At 42.7% G+C, this 20688-nt stretch overlaps 1 protein-coding gene across 1 annotated transcript in view; it reads left to right on the top strand.

Moving 5' to 3' along the window:
- The window catches only part of JAG1 (jagged canonical Notch ligand 1), a 63075-nt gene that overhangs the window by 34227 nt on the left and 8160 nt on the right, over window positions 1-20688 (top strand). The window contains exons 6-19 of the mRNA XM_030196331.1: window positions 8383-8513; window positions 8751-8870; window positions 9511-9624; window positions 10237-10350; window positions 10988-11101; window positions 11540-11586; window positions 12281-12454; window positions 12834-12984; window positions 14261-14425; window positions 15078-15191; window positions 15779-15892; window positions 16010-16123; window positions 17448-17564; window positions 19241-19268. Coding sequence (XP_030052191.1) covers window positions 8383-8513; window positions 8751-8870; window positions 9511-9624; window positions 10237-10350; window positions 10988-11101; window positions 11540-11586; window positions 12281-12454; window positions 12834-12984; window positions 14261-14425; window positions 15078-15191; window positions 15779-15892; window positions 16010-16123; window positions 17448-17564; window positions 19241-19268 — 1617 coding nt within the window. The remainder of the gene's footprint in view (window positions 1-8382; window positions 8514-8750; window positions 8871-9510; window positions 9625-10236; window positions 10351-10987; window positions 11102-11539; window positions 11587-12280; window positions 12455-12833; window positions 12985-14260; window positions 14426-15077; window positions 15192-15778; window positions 15893-16009; window positions 16124-17447; window positions 17565-19240; window positions 19269-20688) is intronic.

The raw sequence follows: 20688 nt of genomic DNA, 5'->3' as shown, positions 1-20688 counted from the left end.
CTAATGACAAAAAAAAGCATTTAGCCCTTTGTTTAAAATAAAATTTTAAAAAGCAAAATGATTGTGATGAAACTTTTTTCTTTGGCATTTAATGGGGATGGGGTGTGGCACTATAGGCATAGTTAATTTTCATTACAGAGGTGCATTTTTATGTATGGGAAGTATATTAAAATATATAAAACAATATATCACTCATGACAGTATACATTCCAATATGCATATATATCAAAAATATTTTCATATATTTTATCACCAGATTTGAACGTCATGTGATTCTTTGACTTTTTTTTCAATAAGGGTTTAATTTGAAAGTCTTAAAGTGAAGCGAGGATGATAGTGATACTGTGTCTTCGCTATAGGTAGTGGTTTGCTACTGTACAGGTGTTGGGAGTGTTTGATCTCGACCTTTTTAAACATTTGCACTTAATTGGTAACTTATAAGTGTATCAATGTGTGTGCATAAATGACTTTTCCAGAGGATACAGAGCAACATTCTTTCCATTACGTAGCTTCCCACTATTCCAGGACTTGTGGTAGGTATAGATATGTCCCTCCACCTGCTGGAGATAGAAAATACTGAAGAGCTGGGATGGTTCACAAGGATATGTCTCGCAGTTCAGTTCTGAGAACTCTGTCTCCAACAGGTGGATGGACAGTAGTATTCAGCCTCTGAGGATAGGGCTGGTCCAGTTGGTCAGCTGGCTGTCAGTTGAACTTAGCAGGTTACTATCTTTAGCAGAGGCATATCTGGAGGTCTTCAGATCCCTGTCTTGCTCACTCATGAACCTCCCTCCCCATCTCCCTCAACCCACTCAGCTCCTGCATCAAGCATAAACTGCCAAAAAGAAAATAAAACCGAACAGAGGCTCCCCGTGGGGAGCCTTCTGGAGGTGGTGCACAGGGGGAGAGGGCCGGTCAGCAAGGAGTAAGTGTGAATATTTATTTCCTCAAAGCTGAATTGAGGGGGGGGGGGAAGGGGGAGCATTCACAATGAACTCTGAGGGTGTGTGGTTGGTTTCTGCAGGTGGGGGGACTTGATATACCGCCTTCCTGAGGTTTTTGCAACTACATTCAAAGCGGTTTACATATATTCAGGTACTTATTTTGTACCAGGGGCAATGGAGGATTAAGTGACTTGCCCAGAGTCACAAGGAGCTGCAATGGGAATTGAACTCAGTTCCCCAGGATCAAAGTCCACTGCACTAACCACAAGGCTACTCCTCCACTCAGTGTCAATATCTGGGCTAGGGGGGGGGGCGTCTAAGGCCTTTCCCATGCATTCAGACATTCAGGATCTCATTTCAGCGGAATGGGTCTCCCCAGATGCAGGTCTTAAGACGAGCTATAGCTCTGCTGACTTTATCTTTTGGTGCCTGAGGAAAAGGAGAAAATCCAGCTCCCCAAAGTGGATTCTCTCATGGCGGTCACCAAGAAGACCACCCTTTTGTGTAGAAGGGGGCATTGCCCTGAATGGTATTGTATAAGATAGGAAGTTGGAGAGTGCCTTAAAACAGGCGTTTGAAGTGGCCTCCCTGGGTCTTCAGGTTACCTTTCGTTGTTAGGGCATGCCTGAAGCGGCATCGGAGGCCTGGGCCACAGGAAGGTCCCTCATACCACCCAGTTAGCTGGGTTAGCCTATTTAGCGGATGCTATTTGATGTGCTCCATGCCATGGCCCAAGGCATATCTTTTGGAGGTCACAGCTCAATGGCAGCTCTGACTGGGCAGCGGATGCAGCTTCCAGATCACGCCTGGTGAAGTTGCCCTTCATGGCAAGTGACTCTTTGGTGAAGATATGAGCAACCTGGTTGAAGAGCTGGGAGAAACTAAGCCCCAGCAATTGCCAGAGGACAAACAAAAGTCCTCTTCTGGGACCTCCCACAGTAAATTTAGGGATATAGCAGGCGCTGGACCAGGGTGTCAGCAATACGGGCAGTAAGCTCATTTTGTCTCAGTCTTGCTTTCGAGCAGAAGAAAGCCTACTTCTCAGATGGCTCGGGTATCCAACGCCTCCCGATTCTCACAATGATCTGAGCCTTGCTCACTACAAATTAGAATTTTCCTGCCCAGTCACTTCTCTCTTCTTAAAATCTCCTTGTCAGGCTTAGATACCAAAGTGGCAGCCGTTCAAGCCACCATAGATTTAACAGACCATTGTACCAGTTCCACAGTCCAAGTGGAGACAGGGAAGATATTCCATCTGTTTCATTGTTCCAAAAAAATAAAAGGCGCCTTTCACCCAGTGCCTAGACCTCTAGGGCCTAAATCGTTGTCTTAGGGTCTCACACTTTCGAATGAAGACCTTACGTTTTGTCATTGCCTCAGTGCAGCCGGAGGAGTTTCTCATGGCTGACCTGAAAGAGGCGTATCTGCATATCCCCATCTGGCCTCCATCAGTGGGTTCTTCATTTTAAGGTCCTAGGTCAACACTTCAAGTTAGGGCAATGCCCTTTGGTCTCGCCACAGCGCCAAGAACATTTTCCAAGGTCATGGCGGTGGCCACCTTCCATCATTGGCAGGGCTTTAGGGTACATCCTTATGTGGATGATTGGCTCATTTGTGCATTCTCATATCCGGACAGTGAGGGGGGGCAACTTCTGTGGTCATTGGCCTGCTTCTGTGCCTGGGTTGGGTGATCAACCTTGAAGAGCAGGCTTGTTCTGTCAGTCACTGGAGTATCTTGGGGTGCTCTTCGACACTATGTGGAAGAGAATCTTCTTCATAGATCACATAAATCTTGAAGCTGGTGCAGTAAATTTGGCAGCTTCTCTGACAGACCTGCCCTGAGTCTAGGACTGCCCAGGTGCTTGGCTCCATGACAGTGGCAATGGAGATGGTGCCCTGGGCACACATGCATTCAGTACAGGGTCTCTTCGGAGCTGCTGGTCTCCAGTCTCCCAGGATTATGGACTTCGCCTGCCATGGACTTGAGCGGCCATGTGGAGTATGTGGTGGTGGCTGTTGCAGCGGAATCTGGCTATCGGAGTTCAGTTTCTGATAACTCATTGGAAGGTGGGTACTCCGGATGCCAGCTTGTTGCATTGGGATGCGCATTACCAATATCATCTGGCACAAGGAACTGGAACATTGGAGGAGGCATGGTGGCCTATAAATCGCTTGGAGCTCAGGGCAGTATGGAAGCATCAGTCAGGGTGTTCTCCGACAATGCAACAGTGGTGGCATATATCAACAAACAAGGGGGAATGTGCAGTAAGTGGTTGGCATTGGAGCCTGACCTTCTGTTATGGTGAACAGAGAAGCACCTCCTCTCCTTGTTAGTGGCCCACATAGCTGACTCTCTGAATGTGAAGACGGATTTTCTTAACAGGGACTCTCTGGATCCAGGGGAATGGCAGTTTTCCAGTGTGGCGTTTAGCTAATAGAATGTTGAGGGAATGCCACATCTAGACTTGAAGGCAACAAAGCAGAACACCAAGGTGCCCAGGTTCTTCAGCCACTGGCGGGAACCGGACTAGCTGGGACTCGATGCCCTTCTCCAGACCTGGCCCGAAGGTGACCTCCTTTGTCATTCCTTCATGGCTGATAATGGGCCGCATTCTGCAAAGGGTTGTGTTGCATCAGGGTCCAGTGACTCTGGTCTCCCTGGATTAGCCAAGAAGGCCTTGGTATGCAGATTTGATTTTTGTCAGCTAGACGGGGATCCTCTCTGGCTAACTCAGGGTCAAAGTCTGCTGAGGCAAGGTTTGGTATTCTTGAAGGATTCCTACTTTGGTCTTACAGCCTGGCCATTGAGAGGGCTCAGCTGAGAAGAAATGCATATTTGGAGTCGGTCATCATTATTTTGCTACAGGCTCAGAAACATTCTAGTTCCTTTGCTTATGGCAGATTATAGAGGACATTTGAAGGTTTGTGCTTGAAGCAAGGGATCTCCCTGTTTTCTTCAGTGGCTCATATCTTGTTTCTACAGTTGGGATTGCGGAAGGGACTGGCAGGGTCTCTGAAAGTGCAGGTGGAAGCCCTGGAGTGTTTCAGGGGCCACCTGCAGAGATGGTCATTGGTGGCTCACCCGAATATCATCCTGTTCTTGAGAGGGGCGGGTTGTTTGCAGCCTCCCTTTCATCTTGCCTTGCCTAGAGTGGAATCTCAATTCTGGTGGCTATTGCCTTGGTGCGTCAGGTCTAGGAGCTCCAGGCCCTTTCATGTAGGGACAGTTTTCTCTGTCTTACAGAACCATGAGTTTCCCTTGTGGTATCAGTTTCTTATTAACCAGTCAGTGAAACTTCCCTCCTTTTGAATTGAAGACAGGGAGGCTGTTTTTCTCTGTGAGGCTCTTCTATGTGCGTCGGGTTCTCCTCGAGTATCTGAAGGTTACAAATGACTGTTGGAGATCAGACAGACTTTCTCTTTAGGCTTGCTAGCAGCATCCAAGGCCACCATTGCGAGGTGACAAAAAAGCCTTTGCCTCTGTCCACATGATTATGTGAAAGAAGCGTCCCTCTGCTTTGCAACTCATTCTGAGGGGTCAAGCTACCTCTTGGGTGGAGACCACTTCGATCTCCCCAGTGGATATTTGCAGAGCAGCAACGTGGTCAACATTGTATACGTTTGTCACACATTACAAGGTGGATGTGTCAACTCGTTCTGACGTTGGGTTTGGAGCTGCAGTTCTTCAGGCAGCAGTGCCAAAAGACCACCCTCTCTAGGGGATTGCTTTGCTTTTGAACATCCTACAAGTCCTGGAATAGTGGGAAGCTACATAATGAAAGCAGAAATTAGGTCTGATTTATTTTCTTTCCATTACTGCTTCACACTGTTCCAGGAGCCTTCCTGTAGTTTTGCAGTGGAGGTGTTGAGTGGAGTAGTGTTGTAGTCTGGAATCTGTTTGGAGGAACTCTGCACCTTTCTAGAGGGCTTCTCTGGAGAACATCCCTGCTATGATTTGCGTTGGTATTTGATAGTTCAATTTTGTGTTTTGCTGCTTGAGTTCTGTTCTGTATTGCTTGTCTATGTAAATACTGAAGAGCTGGGTTGGTTCACAAGGAAGGAGTGGAGGAGTGGCCTAGTGGTTAGAGCATCTGTCTTGATATCCAGAGGTGGCTGGTTCAAATCCCACTGCTGCTCCTTGTGATCTTGGGCAAGTCACTCAACCCTCCATTGCCTCAGGTACAAACTTAGATTGTGAGCCCTCCTGGGACAGGGAATTTACCCAGTGTACCTGAATGTAACTCACCTTGAGCTACTACTGAAAAAGGTGTGAGCAAAATCCAAATAAAAAGGAAGATCTTCCTGAGCCGTTACGTCTAGCTCCATCCCTGGCCACCTTCAAATCCCGGCTAAAGGCCTACCTGTTTGATGCTGCTTTTGACTCCTAACTTGTCAGTTGCTCGTAACCTTGTCTTCCTCTCTTCAATAGTCTCTTCCCTATGTGTCCTTCTGTCCGTCCAACCCTTATCCTTATTGGTCCTGTCTGTCCTGATTTAGATTGTAAGCTCTTTTGAGCAGGGACTGTCTTTTCTTCATGTTCAATTGTGAAGCGCTGCGTACGACTGGTAGCGCTATAGAAATGATTTATAGTAGTAGTATAGTAATCTTAATTCTGAATAATCTATCTCCACCTGCTGGTTGATGGACATAACTATACCGATAAGTCTTATAATAGTGTGAAGCACTAATGGAAAGAAAATCAGGGAAGACCTAATTTCTCCTTAATATAAATATGGGGTAAAACAGACAAATTAAAACGTGTAAAAATTATATATATGCTACTGTATGAGTGATATTACTTTCAGATATGTGAAGTAGTTTATATCATGTAATTTTCATATATCAGTTTTCTTTTGGAAAACATTATAAAATACAAACATAACCAGTTGGTGTGACGTCCTTGGGTGATCTATGAGCAAGTCAAAAGAAATATCTGTTTTTAAGAATGTTGCCAGTCTGTCATAGTTGCTTGTGCATGTGGGGTGGGGGGGGGGGGGGGGGGGGAGTGGTTTTGCCTAATTAGCAGCCGCCTGGATTGAGTCCGACTTGGAAGTATAATTAGCAGTATTGAAGTGGTCCAGATGCTAAATCGTCAGCTGAGGCTAGCAGTAATGATTTTGTGCTTCTGTCATCAAAACAAACGGGCCTTGTCAGAGGGTTTTGCAGTATCCCAGGCTGAACAAGAGGCTTTGTTAGGCATAGGAAGGAAGGAGCTCTTTCTCTTTCGTAAAGTCTCTCACCTCCCACTCACTGCCCAGACATGCACTGGTGCTCCTATTTACTTAAGGTGCAACTTTCCCACGCTTCATTTGCATATAGAATTTTTTTTTTCCTAAAACAGGATTGTCTTGATAAGCTTAAGTATAGTAGTGGGGCCTGTAAAGCCAGTACCAAAATAAAAACAGCAAACAAACCATTTCAGGATGCTTTTACTTCATAAGATGTACGTCCTGTAACCTGAATATAAATGTAATCAAGAAATATTTTTTTTTCTGTTTGAAAAGACATCACAAGACCAGATGTTCCTGGTCACATGCATAATTTAAAACATCTTTTCCCCTCTTTTGTGCCAATAATTGTACTTGTCTGTTGACTGCCAAAAAATACCAAATTTACTTATGATTCATTAGCTAAGCAAAAACACTTAATTTCTCATGAGAAAAATTGCTGTTTGATGTTCTTCAACCGGGGCCTCACTCCTTTTGAGAGCTTGCAGTGCCCTTTTGAGGTTATCTGCACCTGCTCAGGCATTTGTGCATGATTTAGACCTGGTCTGGTGTCTGGTATTTCAGCTGGCTGTGCAGCCAAAGGATGAGACCTTTTGGACTGCCTTGGTTCTGGCATTTTTGGCAGCAGGTGCTGCTAGCAGGACAGAGAAGGGTGTTACAGGGTGGGTTTTGTTTCACACCCTTTCTCAGTGGTCTGATAGCAGCATTGACTGGGAGGATGTGCTGATAGCAGTTGTGCCTGCATGAAGGGTTTGATTTTGACAAAGAAATAGGTTTGAAGCTTGCGGTATTGTCTGACTTTGGAAGGTAGCAAAAACTTCTTTAAAAAATCATTTTCCCTTTTTAATCTGATTGAAGTGTGTTGGCAGGGGGGAGGGGGAGAATCCCAGCAGGAGGGGTTAAACTTATCACTAGCTCTGGGTGATTATCCCTGAGAGCACCACAGGTTTCTTTTCCCATGAGATGAATTTGCAGGGCAGGGAGCAGCATGGTGAGAATGTGGGGCCTGTCTTGTGTTAGGGTTTGTTCTTAATTCAGTGACTGCTCAGGGGTAATTACTGCTGATTAAGTCCTGGGCCTCACTAGTGACACACAGGTCTCTGATGTACATGGGTTTACCCCTCTCTAACAAAAGGGCTCCCTAGCAGCCATGGTGTTTGGAGCAGAAGTTTCCTTTGGTAGCTAATTTTGCTAGATTCCCTTTGGGGTGTGACTTACACAAAAGTTAGTTGGAAGAGGCCAATTTCTGTGTGTTGTAAATAAGGATTATTATCCATCCTTCCCACAAGACCCCCAGGATTTGCATTTATTTTTTTCTAAATGTGTAATAAACATCATCTTCCATGCAGCAGAGTCGCTAATTAAATGTTTTAGCAGCGCATACACAAGGTTACTGCAACTTAAAAAAAATATATATATATCCATAAAACTCTGCTGGTGACATATTCAACCCAGAAATTCTCATTGGACCTTTTAAAATTTATCTGCATACCCAGGCTAAGTGTAGTACAAAGCTAGAGTGAGCCATAAAACTTGTTGTTGATTACGATGTTAGTATAGATGCTTTGGTCGCAGTTAAGACCTGGTACTTGTGACCTGGACTGGCCACTGTTGGAAACAGAATACTGGGTTTGATGGACCTTTGGTCTATCCCAGTATGGCAACGCTTATGTTCTTATGACCTTTTCAGTGCAGGTGTCATAATGTTGTCTGGCCACAGTTTTATTACCGTCCTCCTGTCCACTCTATTTATTCACGTTGTGAAAAGACAAACACAGAACAGTTAAAATGAGTTAAAACTCTTGAATCCACTGAGGTTTTTCATGGAGCCATTGTTTAAAATGACTCCCCCCCCCCCCCCCCCCCACCCGACACACACATTTCTCATTCATTCTGACAATGTGTAGAGATTTGATTTGTAGAGTACACCCACCCTCCCTGTCTCCTTTGTACGAGTCTGAGAATAGAGCGGTATTGTGCTTTATGGCACCATGCTGGGTCTCCCAGAACACTTACTCTTTGTAAGAAGTCTGGCTTCAAGACCCTGGCAAAATTTCTGATTGTTTACAAAAAGTAGTCAGACCCCTTGTATATCAGAGTGCAGCTCTAGATTTATTTTCAGAATCATAGTTTTTCAGTTTTTGATTTTGGTATTTGTTGAACGTGTGTGTTGTAAATTTTTATTATTTATCTTTTTTTTTCATTGCAAGGTGTCAATATGGCTGGCAGGGCCAGTACTGTGATAAATGCATTCCACACCCTGGATGTGTCCATGGCACTTGCATTGAACCATGGCAGTGCCTCTGTGAAACCAACTGGGGCGGTCAGCTCTGTGACAAAGGTATGCTAATCTTCTGGATAGCAGGGTATGGTTTTTTTTTTGTTTTTTTTTTTAATATGGAATGTTTTAGTAACGGGAAGATCTGCATTGCTTTTAGCTTTGTGCCGGAGCAGTATTGAAGTCTGAATTTTGACGTATAACTTTTTTTTTTTTTTTTTTTAATGCCAGTTTGCATTGATGTCTGGGTTAAACAAAAGACGTGTGCGTTTCATTTGATACGGATGCTCAATTTTACAGATCTTAACTACTGTGGAACTCATCAGCCCTGTTTGAATGGTGGAACCTGTAGCAACACTGGGCCCGACAAGTATCAGTGTTCATGCCCAGAGGGCTACTCTGGACAGAACTGTGAAATCGGTGAGTGAGTACGTTGACACATGCTAATTGGTGTTTTTTTTTTTTGCCAGTAATATGCATTGTAAGTGGTGGTCATGTTGCTCTTTGGTTGGAAGAGACACTGAATGTTTTTGTGTTTGTTCTGCTTATTTTGGAACACTGAAAGCCACAGTGCTATAAGTAATATAACTTAACTATTTTTTTTTTCCTGACTGGGCCTCTAAAGGAGAAGCCTGGTCATGATATTTTGGGAAACTTAGACCTTCAGGGGTAGGGAAAAACATTTGAATACTGTTACTAGTGTGTGCCTTGAACTACTGAAAGGCGTAAGCTAAATCCAAATTTTTAAAAAAGTACATTACATTTAGAAAAAATGTAGTTGTAGCTCATGTGCGTTGACCGCATGACAAGAAGTCACTTAAATCGAACCTTCTAGTAACATTAGTAACTTTCTCAAATTTGGTTTTAACTCAACCTAATTTGATCAACATACCACATCTGCTTAGTGAAAGATTTCCTGCGTTTGATGCTGGTAAAGCGAAGGACTGTTGAGAGTAAGATGCGTTGCCGTGTGTGTTGGTCACATTTTTAGCATGAGGCGGGCTTTGCAAGGAATGAAGACTTTTAATGTTCAGCAAACTAAGAACTAATTTTCTTACAGCGGAGCACGCGTGTCTTTCCGACCCCTGTCACAATGGAGGGAGCTGCTTAGAAACGTCTCTGGGCTTTGAGTGTCAGTGTGCGCGTGGCTGGTCTGGTCCAACCTGCACTTTTGGTAAGTGTGTATTTTTACTAAGCTGTGGTAAAAAGTGGCCATAGTTTACCCTTACTTGGGCCTTGCCCACATGCTAAGGCCATGTTTTAACATAGCCGTAAAAATGGCTCTTCTATTTTTAGTACTAATGGCCCTGTCCTAATGTTGCAGTTAGCCTGCAGACATTTTGTAAAAGTACCGCACATGTAACACCACCCATTTTGTAGGCAGTAAGAGCTGTACCAGCACTCTAACCAGTTAGTGCGTGGTAACGGAGCTGTTCAGTGCAGGAATGCCCACTCTCCACCCTGTAATAATATCCCCTTAAATATGTTTTAGCTCCTGGTTAGCACGTGTAAATTTGGCAGTTACGCTGTTTTAAGCTGTTAGGCACGTTAGCGCCTAATGCAGCTTAGTAAAAGTGGCCCTATTAGGATTTATTTACTGCCTTTTTTTGAAGAAAACCAATGATTTCCTCCTGTTTTCATGTTGTGTATATTATTTTTAGCAGTTGTAACTTGTGCCAGCTCTCTCAAACCATTTGTAAATGGTGTTTTGACTGTGCACTTCCTAATACTGCTAGAAAAATCTACATGTTAAGCGTGTTAACCACAGTTCTGTCCTTTAAAATAGATATTGATGATTGCTCTCCAAATCCCTGTGGCCATGGTGGAACATGTCAAGATTTAGTTGATGGATTTAAATGCATTTGTCCCACTCAATGGACTGGCAAAACATGTCAGTTAGGTAAGTATCACTTTGCTACATATTCCTTTTTTTATTGGTCTGACGCACAAACGGTTATATTTCAGAGCTAAACTACATCCTTAGGTTGTCCTTATTCCTAGTTTATCAGCTGAACTATTTAAACTTTGAAAGTGCAGGTTCATACAGTAAAATCAACTCATCCTACATCTTAAACTGAATACGCAAGAGCGGTTTCACAGGCCGTTTGGCTCTGTGGGAAAGCTGCTGTATCTTTTCAGTCCTGTCAACTCCTCCAGACCAAGAAGTTTACAGCTGGGTCCCAGAATGTGGATGATCTCATGAGGAATGAGCTGTCCGCATTCTTCATGCTACCGACTAATCTGGCTGACCACCAGTGCAGCAGTGTTCACGAAATGCTCGATTGACTCTGACTTTTTCATGCATTCAGGGTTTTAATAAGCGGGTGTACAGGCAGGCAACTCTTTTAATCACAAAGAAGAAAGGTATAGCCAGTGTGTAGAAACAGTGGGAAAGGAGACTGGGAAGCAGGTCATGTGGTTGAGACACCAGAAGTGTTACGCAGTACTTGAGCTAGTATTCAAGAAAAAAAATAGATACGGAACTGGTTATTAAAATAGATGTCTACTTAAAATACTGTGAATTTTTTCAATTTTAGATGCTAACGAATGTGAAGGTAAACCCTGTGTAAATGCCAACTCCTGCAGAAACCTAATCGGCAGCTACTATTGCGATTGCATGCCCGGCTGGGCTGGCCAGAACTGTGATAAAAGTAAGCACATAGGTCTTTCTCTTTGGTATCAAGGCTGAACATGGCTGTGCAACATTTAGTCTATTTTCAGTTGAGCTCCAGGTTCGGTTAAGAAGGGAAAAATCTCAGCTGATGTTTTTAAAAAGGGAGTAGTCTGTCTGGAATGAAAATATACAATTTTATCACACTCATTAACCCATAGCTTGGCCATATTCTGATAAAATAACTAGAACAATGATGTGAAGTTTTTTGCGGCCTGTGCTAGAAGAATTGTCTACAAGTTCCCACCCATTTCAATAACCTTATCTAAAGGAAAGCATGCAGGAAACTTGACAAAAGCTTTATCTAGCCAGAGTTATGGGGCACTTCAGTTCCTTGGATTATGTTTGAAATGTGTATAACCTCTTCATAATCAGGTCTGCTCATTTCCACTCATTTCCAAACTTGTCTTTGGTACAGATGTCAATGACTGTGTGGACCAGTGTCAGAATGGAGGAACTTGCAGGGTATGTGTCGTGATGAAAAGATAATGGATAAATGATCTTCATGTTTTAGTTTCGTGTGGGTTTATTTTTATATATGACTTGGGGTTTTTATGGGTAGCAGAATCTTCCACTTCCGTTCTATTTCCTGTCCACCCCAACAAGTGTGGAAGGAAATTTTCAGTCTGCCTGAAGAACCTCGCTTTGACTTTAATATGTATAATAAATTCAGAGTAAATACAAACAAGAAATTACAATTGTCAATCCTTTTTGAATGGATTCAGTGTTATTACACGACACACTATAAAGGGAGTGGGATGGGATGCAGAAATCTGAAACATGTAACAATGTTTTGGTGTCCCCAGTTAAAGGCCACACTTCCCAAATATAAGAAACTAGTCCACTAAGAAGCTTAACCTACCCTCAGACTGATTTTTCTTTCAGTGAGGGACTGGGTAGGATACTCTCCACAGACTTGAATTGCTTTAAAGTCCAACACTGAAAGCAACTTCTATACATCAAGCCTGTTTTTGTTTTGGACAGTTTTCACAGTTTTTAGTATTTTGATTACCTTGTGCACGCTGTACAGAAGTGTTTTTTTTAATAAAGCTGGATAAGCAAAGGAGGACCTTTGAATTATATTGGCAGTTTTGATGAAAAGAGGGTGGGGGGGGGACACTCCATTGTATAATTTGTCTCTAAACTTCTTTCCCCCTAGGATTTGGTTAATGGTTATCGCTGTATCTGTGCATCCGGCTATGCAGGAGATCACTGTGAGAAAGACATCAATGAATGTGCAAGCAACCCTTGCTTGAATGGAGGTCACTGTCAGGACGAAGTCAATGGATTCCAATGTCTGTGTCCTGCTGGTTTCTCAGGAAACCTCTGTCAGGTGAGCACTGGTGAAAGGCAGACCCTAGATAACTGGCCTTCTACCAGCTAAAGATTTGTTTTCCTCTTCTCTGTAATGATTTGTACACCGAATACCTTGCATCCAGTGAGGCATACTCTTAAGTCCTTCTCTCCTTGTCAGACGTTCACAGCTGTCCAGGGCTCTTTAGCTTTTACTGATGCAAATGTCGTGTCTTGTTCCCTTGTCTTCAGTCTTTTTCCCTGGCAGTTTACTTACATGTACATTGTATGTCATCCTTGGTACATGGTTAAGAGCAACAGCTTGGTAGGTGTTCAATTTCTCAACTTGGTGCAGCGAGATCAATAAATAAACTTTTTTGACTCAATCTGTGTGTTTTTTTTTTCTTTACCCTTCACAGTTGGACATAGATTATTGTGAACCCAACCCTTGCCAGAACGGAGCACAGTGCTTTAATCTCGCCATGGATTACTTCTGCAACTGCCCTGAAGACTATGAGGGGAAGAACTGTTCCCATCTGAAAGACCATTGCCGCACCACTCCTTGCGAAGGTAAGGCTTTAGGGTTTAGCAAGAAACATGGGCTCGCTGCTAGGTAGAAACCACCACCTTCAAATTGTAACATGCATTATGCGTAGTCCAACATGTGCTTTGCAGAGCCCTACCCCCCCTCCCCCCCCCCCCCCCCCCCCCCATGATCTAAAAGTTTTGTTCATTCTTCCTGAATAGTGGTGAAGGCCCTATATAAGAAGCAATTTTTCTACAGAGAACATAAGTCTATCATGTAATGAAGTGCATTTTCAGAGAAATTAAACTTTTTTTGTGTGTTTTGTTTTTTCCTCAAAAGCTTTGGAGTTTCAGCAAAAAACAAAAGAATCAAGGGTTATATTCACACGAATGCTGAAGTCTGGACCTATATAAATTAACAAAACGTAGGGAAAAAGATTATACCTATCAGCTGATACCAAAGATCTTACACTTGCGTACTCTGGTTATATGGCTCATATTAAGACCACAGATAACTATGTACTCTTAGGCCATCTATATCTTTTCAGTGCAAAGAGTTCATAAAATCTGTATGTAAGCTTACTCCTATCATCTCCCCACTCCCCCTGTTAGTTATCTCAGCTCACACGTTGAGTGGTCTATCCCTTAATCCACCTTCAACTTTTCCATTAGATGCATGTCCTATGCTCTCTTCAGCCACTCAGTATCCAAAAGCACCTGGTGTAAGATGTAATAGCATATTTGGCTCAAGGGTGGGTAGTAGGGACGGACAGCCAGAAAATGTTTGTCATGTCGTTTCCAGAAATGTTCAGTTCGATCATTGTGGGGGGGGGGGGGGGGTTGTCATGAGGTCAAAGTTATGTAGTGTGCACGCTTTTTCAAAAGTGTGTGTTTGGAGAAAGGGTGCACTCTTCTGAATGAGTGCGCTCTTTTCCAGGTTAAGTGTGCACATGGTGCACTGTTCATACATACACGATGGCTCACTATCAAGAAGAGAGTGTGCACTTATTTGGAAATCATGTTTTTTGGGGTTTTTTTTGTTTTTTTTACTCTTTGCTTACAAGTTTTAATGACATGGAATACTTCCCATGTCATTACAAATAGCCCATCCCTAGTGAATAGGTAAATTATAAATGTCAACCCACTGTCTCCTATCCACAAAAATATGGTTGTGGGTTTTTTTTTTTTTTAAAGCATAAAAATATGTAGTGTATTGTAGCCATGTGGCGCATGCTATAAAGACAACTGTTGGTTGCCCATGGAGATCAGTATATTTTTGTTCCTAGTTGAGGAAAGTGATGCATTTGTCTCTTGTCTCCAGTCATTGACAGCTGTACCGTTGCAGTGGCTTCAAACAGCACACCAGAAGGGGTTCGCTACATTTCTTCCAACGTTTGTGGTCCCCACGGAAAGTGCAAAAGCCAGTCAGGGGGCAAGTTCACCTGTGAATGCAACAAAGGCTTCACTGGCACCTACTGTCATGAAAGTAAGAAAACCAGTTTTGTCCTATCTTTTTAATGTACTGGACAAAATTTCCCTTGATAGCCAGTAGAGAGCACGGCCTTGCAGTGAGCTAAAGAATTTTACCTTGCCTCTCAAATGCTGTAGATTTTTCTCCGTCACCATTAGTAACTGTGCTGTCAATGTTATGGCTTGCCACTAGTGTTTTTCTAGAATGTGCAAATTTTCATTGCAGACCTGTAATTGTGACAAACTATAATGTAGAGAGAGTTTATACTTGGTCACGGGTTTTAGTCCCATACAAATTCTGCTTCTACTGGAATGGTTTTATTCGTATTTCCAAGTTAGAGAATGGAAATGTAGCACAGATTTCTACAGCCATTTTTAACGCTTGTATGCTTAGAATACCATTGTTCATACTTGTGTTACTGTTTGGCAATTTGGGATTTACATAGCACCTTGTAGCCAAGAAAGATCTTGCACATGATTTTAATCTTGGCAGTCCCACCACGCTCAGAGTTTGTAGATTTGCTGGCAACCAGGATTCATGAGCATGTTTTCTTTTCGAGGTCAGCTCCAGCCTCCTTGATAGCAGCATTTTGGCAAATTGATTCAGTGTTGTAATAGACTGCAGTCTTCCTCTTGGGTTTTTTTTTTCTTTTTCCCCCCTCTTGTAGATATTAATGACTGTGAAAGCAACCCATGTAGAAACGGTGGCACTTGCATTGATGGTGTTAATTCCTACAAATGTATCTGCAGCGATGGATGGGAAGGAAATTACTGTGAAATAAGTGAGTACCCTGCACCTGCATAAGACCAGCAAATCACTTCAAAGCACATAAGGGGGGGGGGGGGTTCCTTCTCTGAGGCCTGCAGGAGTCTTGCTTTTAATTCCCTCACTGTACTTGGTGTCATAGGGGGCTTTTGCACCCCAGTGGATTGGGGGGGGGGGGGGGGGGAGTAAAGTACTTGAATTTGTAAAAGAAAAGAAAAAGCTCTGCACATGTTTCATAGCCTCATCCCTAGTACTGCCCCTTTTTCCAGTTTATAGAAGTGGGGATAGGCATCTTCCAAAAGGATATTTCCCCTGGTGAACACCAGTTCACTTCCATGAATACCTTTCAAAATTACACCCAGAGTTCTGTAGCACGATGCCTGAAGAGATTGTATCAAGGTGATACAAAAGCTTGCACTCAAGAACGCTTGTCCATTTTGTTAAAATCAAGGTTTTTTTTTTTTTTTTTTTTTTTTTTTTAATCCATAAAATTAGAAACAAGATTTGCTGTTGGTGTAACTGCCTTTAGATGCTGTATTAAGAATTTAGTAGTTAAGACAAGATAGAGGAATTGCGCTGAGTGACATCCTGTTGCTTTCCTAGACATTAATGACTGTGGTAAAGGTCCTTGCCACAATGGAGGCACATGTCGGGACTTGGTCAACGATTTCTACTGCGAGTGCAAGAATGGGTGGAAAGGAAAAACCTGTAACTCTCGTAAGTTGAAGTACATTACCCCAAAAGTGCCCCGTGTAGAGGTCTAAACTGCTGAATCTTGCTGTGCTTTTTAAGAGGAGCCATTTTGATCTAATTGTCGGGATTGGTTATTCTTAGGTGATAGCCAGTGTGATGAAGCGACGTGTAACAACGGTGGAACATGCTATGATGAGGGTGATACTTTCAAATGTATGTGTCCAGGAGGATGGGAAGGAGCTACATGTAATATAGGTAATTTGTAATACTCTCTCCATTTTAAAATTATTTGGTTTCCCTTTTATGTAACCAGGAATGTTGATTCTAAATTTTGAAAGTAATATGGTCCATTCAACCTTATTTGGATGAAGTAAACCTTCTGATTGTTGTACAGTCTTTTTCTGTGTGTTAAGAGTATTGTAATGTTCTTTGATATTTTAGCAGAATTTTGGAAGAAATTGCAAAAGCTTCCAAATTCAGCTATGCAGCTGCTTTTTAGATAGACTAGATCTTTCGATTATGACAGAATTTAAATTTCACTAATACTTCCAAACCATTATCTCGCTTGCTGGTACTATACTGATACATTGTAAGCCACATTGAGCCTGCAAAGAGGTGGGAAAATGTGGGATACAAATGCAATAAATAAATAAATATATCCGAGGGAGGACATTACGTTGTGAATCTCAACATTTATTTTTCTTTTTTTCTTTTTTTTTTTAACTTCCCTGTTGCAATAACATGAGCTGGACAGTGGGCTTTTAGGGTTATAGGCCCAGCTAGGTAGAATTATAAGTACATAAGTGTTGCCACACTGGGGCAGACCAAAGGTCCATCAAGCCCAGCATCCTGTTTCCAACAGTGGCCAATCCAGGTCACAAATACCTGACGATCACAAAAAAGTACAATACATTTTATACTGCTTATCCCAGATATAAGCAGTGGATTTTCCCCAAGTCCATTTTAATAATGGTCTATGGACTTTTCCTTTAAGAAGCCGTCCAAACCTTTTTTAAAACCCCACTAAGCTAACCGCCTTTACCACATTCTCTGGCAACGAATTCCAGAGTTTAATTACGCTTTGAATGAAGAAACATTTTCTACGATTTGTTTTAAATTTACTAGTTTGTAGCTTCATCGCATGCCCCCTAGTCCTAGTATTTTTGGAAAGAGTAAACAAACGATTCAAGTCTATCCATTCCACTCCACTTATTTTATAGACCTCTACCATATCCTCCCTCAGCTGCCTCTTCTCCAAGCTGAAGAGTACTAGCCACTTCAGCCTTTACTCATAGGGAAGGCGTCCCATCCCTTTATTATTTTTGTTGTCCTTCTTTGTACGTTTTCTAATCCTAAGTACTGAAAACCCAGCATTCTTTATCTTTTAGAAGGGGGTTTGAAAACTTTGCAGTGAAAGGGCTATAGGGTCTTCATATGATGATCAGTATCATTTTCTTATCTGTTGCTTGGTTTCATTATTTCTTGCTGTGTTTTGTTATAAAACCATTTTCAATGGATATCTTCCCTAATAATGAATGTTATAAAAAATGTTATAAATAGTATTACCTTTTTATTACAGCTCGAAACAGTAGCTGTTTGCCAAACCCCTGTCATAATGGTGGCACCTGTGTAGTCAGCGGTGATTCTTTCACTTGTGTCTGCAAAGAAGGCTGGGAAGGCCCTACTTGCACTCAGAGTAAGTATCTTTCCCCTAAACTTTCAAGTGTTGCCTGATGAGAGCATTATAGACTCATCCTGCCACCCTCTGAGACTTCAAATTGAAAGCAGCAGGAAGAAAGTGTTTGATGTAGGCTTTTAACATCACCTGAACCTCTTGTTTTAATGACATTATACAACACAGTCCTGACCTGGGCATGAGAAAGTTGCACATGAGATAAATGGATACAGATGTAGTCTCGATGTTCCCTTGCATTTTTGTTCTACCAGCTGCCCATCTGCTTTCACTCACTTTCTTCCTGTTGAGACCTTTTACGAGCATCTCTTCCTGCATTCATATGTTCGTAGTGGGCTTTTTAACAGCCTAAGAGATTTTCAGCATGTCTTTTGCAAGACTTAGCTATGTTCATTTGTAACTTAAGCTTAAATCCAAAGCTTTTATTCCTTAAGTGGAAAAAGTCCACTAAATGTTGGTTGGGGTGAGGTGGCACAAAGCCTTGCCTGCTGCCCTTATTGTGCAGGATGGAAGGGTGCGCATTCACTCCTTGAATTCTGCGCAGTTGCTGTCTATGTATGGCTAGTGAGTGTGGCCACTTCCTAGTTAACACAGCACTGGTTATTGCCAGTCACCCTCTTTAGCAGGTGGGGCCACTCATGCCTTCCTCTTTGAGTGTGTTGGATAGTGGTGTCCTGCATGTGTGCACTGGAAAATAAGAGGCACAAATACTGCAGCAAAGGTCCAGATGTCAAAGTAGCAGACAAAATTTATTTTAAAAAGCAATCTTTGGTTGGTAACGAGGTGTGTTTGTGTACTCCTACCACAAAGGCGTTTGTCATTGCCCAATGAGTTTCGGCAACTGAATTGCCTGCATTCAGTCTTTAATAGGAGCAAGTGGCACCTTGAAACGGGATACTCACAGGGTCTTTAAAAAGGTGCGCTAGTGGGTTTTTTGGCGCATGCTAATGATATCGCATGCTAAACACTAGAGATGCCCATAGTGTGCCTTTGTAAAAGGAATAAATAATAAAGGAACCCTGATCAGAAGAAATGGATCCTCAGAAGCTTAGCGGAGATTGGATGGCAGGTCCGGTGGTTGGGAGGCAGGGCTAGTGCTGGGCAGACTTCTACAGTCTGTGCCCTGAAAATGGCAGATACAAATCAAGGTCAGATATACATATAAAGTAGTACGTGTGAGTTTTATCTTGTTGGGCAGACTGGATGGACCATACAGGTCTTTTTCTGCCGTCACCTACTATGTTACTATGTAAAAGGGGCCCTCAGTACATAAAGACTGCCTGCACTGGGCTCTTTGAGGCCAGTTTGAACTGCTTCAAAACAGAGGAATGTCGGTACACACTGGCCTCACATTGAGTATGCTGTCTCAAGGTGTGTCACTTGTTACTGTTAAGACTTAATGTGCCCCTGATGCAGGATGCCAAAATATGTTGGGCAATGACCAAAACACCTTTGCAGTAGGTCAGGTCGTAACGCACCTCATTACCGAAGATTGCTTCTTCAGATAAAGTTTTGTCTGCCACTAGTTTGGTTCTTTTTTGGCTGATACTTTTTCTGACATTTCGACCTCATGCATATGTGCCCACCATGTGGCAAACTGTTTTCTGTAGTAGGATGTGATGAAGTGCTGTGTTTCGGAGATTGGTTTAATTTTTTTTCTCTCTCTACCCTCTCATCAGATACGAACGACTGCAGTCCTCATCCATGGTAAGCTTTTCAGCTTGCATATCTGTCTTTCCAGGGACTCTGTTTCTTTGTTATATCGTCCTTGTAAACCATGTTGGGTGTTAAAAGAACTTGCTGTAGGGAAATAAATGTTCAAATCCTGGAGAGCTTTTTTTGGCTTTTCATCCTGCCTCCCCTCCACAGTAGGGTGATCTGGCTCTCTTTGGGGTGGCTTCAGATATTTAAGATCTGATTTGTACCGAGGTGTTTGCCTGTAAATCAGCTTAATCGGTTTGGCAAAGGACAGCATACAATGTCAAATTGTCCAATTTTTTTTCCCAACACAACTGAAGTTGGAAAGAATTATGCAACAAGATCTAAAAGTCTGGGGGCAACAAAACTGAAAAGTTAATGAAAAGACATGTTACGTTCAAAAATAGACTGGATCAAAAGTTCCAGAGAAATAAGCCCTCTTCTCCCCCCCCCCCCCAAAAAAAAAAAAGTCCAGTGCATTTGTATGGGAGAAGGAGTTCAGCTTCTACAGCATCAAAACTTACTACAGCAAAACATAGCCGTTAGGGAAGTCCTTTCAAACTGCCTTACACCTGCTCATTAATCTTCTCCACCCCAGACTCTACCTTGGTGACCCACAACTGTCCTGCTACCATCTCCATAAGCACAAGACATGCACATTATACACATGACACAAGGATTGTAAATTTTCCTATCCCTGCCTGTCTTCAGCATAACTAGCAGCACAGCCTCGGAGCACTGGAAGGCATCTTTAGTCACAGAAAGGGAGGAAGGTGAGCTAGGAAAAGCTTTTGTGTTGTAGAAATGAAGTTCTGCATGTGGGGAAGGAGGGAAGATAAATGATGCCTCCCACCCACATCACAAATACCCCAGGAAATTTCTATGGAAGAAACAAGTCTAACATCCACAGCATACATACACTGGTTCACTGTAACATAATATTAAAGTACTTTTCAAACTGCTTTCCCCTGTCATCTACTCTAGACTTGCAGAAAGCCAAAACAGGTAGATATAGATCCACATACAGATACCAACACAACCGTGCACACATGCGCAAGACCACATACAAAACAGGTAAAATATAGAAAAGAGACAAAACACTAGATCTGCAAAGCACGGACAAAGCTCACACAGAGGTATGTGAGTGCGCACACTTAGAAGGCTGACTAAGTTTCAGCTTCAGCACTGAAACCAGCATGAAATTTGTGTTTAGCTTTGTGTGCATTTTCAGCTGGAAGTGAAGCTTTATGCCGGGTCTCCCATCCCTCCCCTACCCACCTCGCCTACCATTATCACCTGGTGGTCTAGTGGGTAGCTCCAATCTCAATCTAAGAGCTATTTTGGTAGCAGAGAGGACATGGGTAGGAGTGATTGGGGATCACTACCACTCTGACTACCCACCAGGGTATGGATGGTAGGCTGAGGTGGG

This window comes from Microcaecilia unicolor, chromosome 3, assembly GCF_901765095.1.
Source record: "Microcaecilia unicolor chromosome 3, aMicUni1.1, whole genome shotgun sequence".
Lineage (NCBI taxonomy): Eukaryota > Metazoa > Chordata > Amphibia > Gymnophiona > Siphonopidae > Microcaecilia > Microcaecilia unicolor.
The sequence above is the reverse complement of the archived record's forward strand: the minus strand, read 5'-3'. Positions and strand labels throughout refer to the sequence as shown.